The sequence below is a fragment of the Octodon degus genome, unplaced genomic scaffold (assembly GCF_000260255.1).
Source record: "Octodon degus isolate 3935 unplaced genomic scaffold, OctDeg1.0 scaffold00255, whole genome shotgun sequence".
Classification (NCBI taxonomy): domain Eukaryota; kingdom Metazoa; phylum Chordata; class Mammalia; order Rodentia; family Octodontidae; genus Octodon; species Octodon degus.
In genome coordinates, this window is record NW_004524831.1 from 2,853,752 (window position 1) to 2,861,509 (window position 7,758).

Here is a 7,758-nt window from a genome sequence, read left to right on the forward strand (position 1 = left end):
AAATATGAATTTCCAAGGGGAATGCATAACAGATCCTGATGCCCTGTGCCCAAGCAGAGGCAGCACAAGCCTGTGCTCTCTCCTCCTGTCTCCTCTGCTGTCTGTTGCTTCAGTATGTTCCCCTCACAGATGTACCTCCTCCTGCAGCTCCTCATCTTTGATCCACTTCCTTGACCTTGATGTATTTAAAATGTGAGATCCTGTGATCATGACTAATTCTTGTTTCTTTCACCCTAACAATAAAGCCTAGGGTGTTGGGTCATTTACACCTGACATCTGCATCATTTTAAGAAGCATTGAATTGCTTTTACTTTGTTTTATGAACTGGATTGACAAGTGACAGCATCCATGCAGGACGTATGGTTGCTCTCACTGGATAACAATGTTTCCCCTCCATGTAGGATAATTATCAGAACAAGTTCTTTCCTGAGTGTCTTGTACCGGTGCAGGTTGTGGTGCCATTTGTCTGCAATCAGCCCTCCCTTTCTCTAGGGTGAGCCTTGTGTGATCTTTTTCAATATTTTGATTCAGACTGTAGGGCTGTTGAAGTTATTATGAGGGGTTTGTGGAACCCAGGAGCACAATGTGACCTCATGCTGGACCTCTTCTGTCCTCCAGTCATCCAGTGTCTCCTCAGCAGTGCTCCCTGCACTGTGGGCCTGAGGCTCTTCCTGCAACAGGTAGTGGGACCACTTGCAATTCTGGAACTTACTGTCTCTCCAGCTTTCTTGTTATCACTCAGTCAAAAGTTTTATTTACTTGAGGAACCTGTGAAATATTGTGATTTTAATTTTCCATATCTTCATAGATTTCAATATGAAGAGGATCGTCTTCAAAGGCTATACCAATCGGGATGTAGCAAGATGCATCTCTTATGCAAAAATTAACTCTTACTTGAATCAGGGTTTTCATGTCAGTTTTTGAAAATGATCTTTGCACAATCCTGGCTGAACAAGGAAAAACACAAAAGGAAACTTGTGAAATATTTCACAGCTTTTAGGAATCTGCAAGTAGTTGGAATTCAAAATAGCCAACAGAGAGGACCTGCTACAGTTCAGGTGAGATCGTATTCAGGATGATGTTCATGTCTTGTTGTAGAAAAAAACATGGACCTCAGATATTCGACCAGCAACAGGAAATATCAGTCCATGAGCAGAGGACAAATCAGGGATGATGCTGGTACTGCTAAGGTGCAGAGAAGATGAAGGATATAGAGGTTATTTGTCTTCCCATGATGAGTGTGACTGTGAAGTCCTTGAAAACATCTATGATATGAGGTTACATGTGTGAGAATGTCACCTCAGCCCCGCTTTCAGGAATCATGTATGTGTGCAAATGATTTTATGCTGTTCATTACATACTTGATCATGGAATATGGTGATCATTAGAATGACGTTACCATATAGAGTTGCATTTTTAATTATTGTAGAAAATTTTATTATTATGTAAGTGTTAAATAGAGCATTTAATGAGATAAAATAAACAAAATGTATAATGGCAGAACTACAAGATATTTTTTAGGACAAAAACGAGTATTACAAAACTGGAGGGATTTTCTTTGAGATTCTCTATTATTTCCATGATATGTACTTGAAAATTGAGAGAGATGAAAGATAGAATTGAGATATAAAAATGCAGTAAGGGAGGGACTGAATGAGAGAGAGAGAGAGAGAGAGAGAGAGAGAGAGAGAGAGAATGAGAGAGAGAGAGAGAGAGATTACACTGTATTATAAAAATTGCTGAATTTCTAAGTCAGCAAAGAAAATTAGACATCCAAATCCTGATGATCCCCTGGAAAGAAAGAGCACAACAAGTGTCTTTGATGCCAACCCGGGTCCAGTGAACGACCTTCTTCCTGTTTTATAACCACAAGCCTCTGCATAGTACTAGGGCTGACTGCAGGACTAGATTCAATGAAGTGGCCAAGGAGGACAAAGCTGTAAGTTCTCAGACTCCATGGTCAGGACTATTAAGGATATTTTTTCTCATCTGAAGACATTATTTCTTCATGAAACAATTCCACATACATCAGTTCTAAAGTAGAACATTCACTTTGTTATGTGGTGGGGTTATGACCTTCAAAGGAACACTGAATTCATCCAGTGTGCAAAGTATTCTGTGGTGAATATATGTCATGTTTACCCATCAAGAGTATTTATGAAGAGATGAAAAAGACATTGCTTCCTGTGTTCTTATGCAACTAAATGTAACAGAAAATGCGTACTTGAATTTGGAGACTTCACTGCAGCTCTAGCAATGCAGAGTCTCCTCAGGTCATGTGATGCTAAAACAGAAGGGAAACCTCAGAGGCCAACAGGAAGCCCTCCATCCACTGCTTCCTTCTTTGTACCATCTCCTGAGGCCCAGACTATTTCTCAAAATGGCACAGTGCCACCTGCTGGGTACTGGCGTCCCTACAAGGAGGTTTTTGTTTGGGCTCATGGAGGCATTTCTTCACTGTGTTTCTTGCACAGTAATACATGGCAGTGTCCTCGGGTCTCAGGCTGCTCATTTGCAGATACAGCATGTTCTTAGCATTGTCTCTGGAGATGGTGAATCGATCCTTCAGGGCATCTGCATAGTACGTAGTACTTGCGGTATACATGTATGCGATCCACTCCATCCCCTTCCCTGGAGCCTGGCGAATCCAGTTCATGCCATAGCTACTAATGGTGAATCCAGAGGCTGCACAGGAGAGTGTCAGGGACCCGCTAGGCTGTATTAAACCTCCTCCTGATTCCACCAGCGTCACCTCACCCTGGACACCTGCAATAGAGAAACATCATGTTGAGGAAATTGCCACTTGTCCACTGTTGCAGGAATGCATGTGCATTGATGCCTTCAGTAGCTTTTGTTCCAAATAACTTACCATTGAAAATTACAAACAAGAACACCCAGCTCATTGCTAGCTCCATGGTGAGTCGTCTGTGCTCAGTCCTGATCACCGAGTGTGCGCAGCTGGGCATCCAGTGTTGGGCTCCTGTGCAGAGCTGCAGGGTCAAGGCTCAGCAGATTTTCATCAGCCAAAGGGGAGGCCCTATTTGCATGGCCGCCTCCCATATAGGCAGCGTTGCAGATAAAAAACACTCCCAGGGCTGCACAAATGGAGAGTGCCTGTCCCAGCAAAGTTTGTTACCAATTATTTTATTCAAGACTATGCAAAAACTCATTTGTGCAACAGAAAATTCTCCTCCCCCAGCCATTGTTCTTCAATTTGTTAGTTACCCAAGTTACACTTCATGATCAAATTCTAGTCTCTGCTGTCTCTTAGAAATGGCTGCTCCTTATGATGCAGAGATGGCCAACAAGATGTACACTGTATAAATCAATCCCCAATTGGCCAGCATTTCTGAAGTAGGAGCTTACTGAGACAAGTAAAATGCACGACAAGCCTCAAAAACTCAACTAGTGTAACATTTCTTCTTTTGAAGTATTTGGTATAGGGTCTGCAGGGTCTACAAGTTCATCCTGTATGTAGGTCTCACTACGTAGATCACGCATAGTGATCTTCCTGATTTCAGCCTCTCAAGCCTGGGATTAAAGGTTCCCACCACTATGCCAGTCTCAACCTCTGTCTTAAGGGGCCAGGCCAACACCACACATCGAGTATTGATCCCCGACCACTGCGCTCCCCCTAACCAGGCACATTAGTGCCCTGAGCAATCTGGCTGGCACAACATTTCTTCTTACTTGTGTGCAATAATGCTATTTGACTCCATGTTTCTTTAACTTTGGACACCACTTGATAAGGCCCAGGTAAATCTGTCCATATTTTGAGGACTGTACCAGCTACCAAATTTTTTGCAGGTATGAACTGGATCCTGCAGCTCTCCGACGGCAGCTGAAGTTTCTGCAGACCCATGGCCTTGTGGCAAACGGAGCACCTAGGTCTGCAATATGCTGTGCTCGGGGGCCTATCTGTGTTGTCTCTCACTTCACACCTGTGCTGGCATTTCCTCTCTCAGGAGTCTCTGCAGTGGTTCCTCACTGAGCCTGCAGATGTCTGGTTCTACCTCCTAAAGCCAGATGAAGGCAGCAATGCACACAGCTCTTGGACTCCATGGACCTGGGGATTCAATGCCCCATGGAAATCATGGAAAGACATGGTCTGTGCTCACTGCAGCATTAGTCATGAGACCCATGCTGTTCTTTGACACAAGGGTGCCACATCTATTCTTCTTAAGGAAAGTAGCCCCAAAGTATTTCAAACAGACACTTGAGGAATTCTGAGGAAATCAGTCTGGAAACCCCATGTCAGTCATTGATGACCTTGTCAGTTGTCCAGGTCCTACACCCGACCTGTGGTGGGAGTAACAGATTTTTAATGATATTTGGTCTCATTTTTAAGCATCTGGCTTCCCTCTGTCTACATTACATGCCCTATCATGACCTCCATATGTCTTGAGTGTTCACTCTAGCAAATCTTGTGTCATTTATGATTTGTCAAGTCTTGTCAATTTGAGTTATTTAGTTTTAGTTTCCTCTGAGTTCATATTTGACACAATCGTGATACTCTTCCCAGTCATTGTGACATTAGAAGTGAACTCTATGGTACATTTGTTCCAGTTATTTCTTCTTGTTTTTTTTATTTTTGTAAATAATCCAACATGATTACAGAAATAAACACATATATAAGCAATATAAAAGAATCCTACTAACCTGTATTGAAACTGTATCATGCTGTTTTATTTTTTCTCATTAAAATAAATTTTAAAAAGAACTAATCTATCCAATTGGTATATACATATGTCAGGAATGTAAAAATAACAATAAAATTTTGAGTGTAGTAAAAAAATATTTCTCTGAAAAACAAAGGAGGAATTCAACAATGACTGTTGTATTGAAAGATGTTATCTTCAAATAAGTTGTTTAGGTTACCAGATAAAGAAGTTAAAAACTGGTTTAGAACAAAACAAACAAAACAGCAACAACAAAAATAAGAATACAAAGAAAAGGAGGGCTGGTGAGATGGCTCAGTGGTCTAAAGCACCTACTTGGAACAAGCTCAGCAAAGCACAGCAACCACGGTTCAATCCCCCAGCACCACAGGCCAGCCTGCCCCGCCCCCTGGTGGATTGAGCTGGCCAAACACACACACACAAAGAAAGAAAGAAAGAAAGAAAGAAAGAAAGAAAGAGAAAATTAAGCATTAAGTGCTCCTTTCAAAAGGCCAACAGAAATCATCAGTAGAATTATCCAAATTATCCTGTATATATACTTAAATGTATCTTTTTTCCTTCTTTGTTTTGTCTTTTATCTCCTCCCAGTTTTACATCCCATTAAACAAACCCTTTCCTTTTCTTGGAATCTGTTGTGTCTTTCAAATTTTTTATTCTTTCAGATTCTCACACTAGGGGAAGTAAAATGTGTGCACATGCGTGTCTGATTTAGGTCACATACAGTACATTCTGTAGTTGCATCTATTTATCTACAAAAGTCTTGAGCTTGTCTACTTTAGAGCTATGTAATACTCCACTGTGTGAAAATACCACATCTTTCTATCCATTCCTGAGGCAATGGGCATGTCTGCCCTGTTATGTTTGTACACCAGCGTAGGATGTGAACATCAGTATACTGCTGAGATTTTTTTCTTTTCGGAACAGGGGATTGAACTCAGGCCCTTGCGCTTGCCAAGGAAGCACTTATTCCACTGAGCCATCTCCCCAACCCCTTATTGCTGAGATTTTACAATAAACTTTGAATTGTAGGTGAGATTTTTGCACTTTTTTTTTGTCCACTAATATATGTTACACTTTTAGGTTTGGCTTTGTGCATAAATTTTACCCACAAGCAATAAGATCAAAGCTTACAGATACAGTTGCATGGGAATTTGTATATTATGTCCCTTGTGATTCTGGTGTAACAGTACATAATTTTCATGTTCCTCATTATAAGAGAACTGATGACTCATTCTAAGTAATCACTGCGTAATGCATCTGCTTATACTCCCTGCAGGCTGTAGCTTTGTTTACTGTATGTAATAATATGACAAATGTAGATGTTATATGTGGCCAGAGTCCCATAGAAATGGTTTTTGGATCTTCTAGTAAGTTTCAATACATACTCAGAAAGTAGTGAAAATGTTGATCGCCTAATTAGAGAGCAAACCATATCCAATATATGGGTAAAATTTCTCTGCTCCTCTTCTATGAAGTAGCATGCTTTTAGGTGGTAAGCTTTAGAAAACATGAAGAATGTTTAAACAGGAATGTCTGTTTGTATGATTGTGAGTAAATGTGGAGTTTCAACAGTCTTAAAGAAGGGCAATGAGTCACAGTAAGTTAAAGGGTAAGTAGGACCCAGGAACTCAGCAGGAAAAGTCTCCTCAGGATCTTACTACAGCTGCTCCTGTTATGGGACCCTGGCAGGACTGGATCCTGAATAACTTGAACACACTGTGCGTTCCTTGTCTCTCTTTGAAGGGACTGCACATCCCTGGGCTATAATTAGCATGACCTGCTGGTCTTCATTGTCCCAGAAGTTAGGTGTGGGGTTGAGCTCACCCTAAATTCTGCCCACTGTAGATACAACTTCCATCCAGATTTGGCCACAGTTGCCTGATCTTCACCAGGACCTAGCCCAGATGAAAACAGCAGGGTCGTGTTAACAGGAGTAATAATTTGAGTTCTGCAAATTTGAGAATGTGTTTTCTTAAGAATAGACTTGCTTAACTGAGACATCAGAGATAAGGGAAGTCATGATGTCAGAATATCAGCTATAAGTGTTATGTTGGAAAAATCCTCAATCATGACAGTAAACTAAATTTCACTTTCCTTTAAATGTCCTCTTATTTATATAAATACATGGTTTTGCCCCTGCAACACGATGTTAAGGCAATGGTCCTAAGAATCTCCATCAGGTTCTTGAAAATAGCAGTTAATGGGTAGAATTCTCACTCTGACTAACTTTATACGCTGATATCTGTGACCTGAGCCTCCACACTGAGGACAGCAATATATAATACTAAAATCATGCTTGAAATATGTGTCATTGAAATCTTCTAAATGAGAACTGATTCTAATGTCACATCAATTATTGTTATATTCCCTTTATAGTAAATATTTATGAAATAGAGGTAATAAAAGAAAACAAGAGAAAGAAAACAAAATAAATGTGTTCCTGGTCTGTATACAAGGAATGGAGTTGTAGATATTGCAATACAAAGAAATGAATTAATAGTAGAATACAAGGGTGTGGGATATATGTATTACATTGACAAAATCACTGCCAAATATCTAATGCAGCAGTACTTGTAAATTTTCCATAAAGTCCACTTCCTATAACTTCTTTTATTGTAGCCTTTAGTAAAAAAAAAAAAAAAAAAAAAATTCATACCGTATGAGACAGTCCTTTCCCATGTGCAAAAAATATCAAATTGTTTTTACTTGATGATCATCATAACTCTGTTCCAAAGCTTGTAAGTTCTTAAGATTCATACTTGTATTTCCAGTGTGTGCAAGTTGCTACTGGCATGTCACAGAAATTCGTATGAAGCGGGTGAAAAGTACAGGTGCAGTTAAATTCTGTCACTATAAAAACTCCTTTCATTTTCTGTAGTCTGAAAACTTCATATGTGGCCTCCCCCACCCCGCCCGCCGAGTAGGATTTTCTGCCGAGTTCCGGGAGCCCCCAGACCCAGTCCTAGCCCAGGTCCGGAATTGCTGCCGATTTCCGGGAACCCCCAGACCCAGTCCTAGCCCAGGTCTGCAGCAGGAAGGAGCTGAGCACAGCAGCCAGACCTAAGCCAGACGCAGCTGG

At 40.8% G+C, this 7,758-nt stretch overlaps 1 gene segment (V, D, J or C); it reads right to left on the reverse strand.

Annotated features, from left to right (window-relative positions):
• Nucleotides 1-2,368: 2,368 nt before the first annotated feature.
• Nucleotides 2,369-2,945, reverse strand: LOC101562439. The segment is given in 2 exon segments: nt 2,369-2,766; nt 2,870-2,945. Coding segments are annotated over 2 exon segments (444 nt in total).
• Between the last annotated feature and the right edge of the window lie 4,813 nt (nt 2,946-7,758).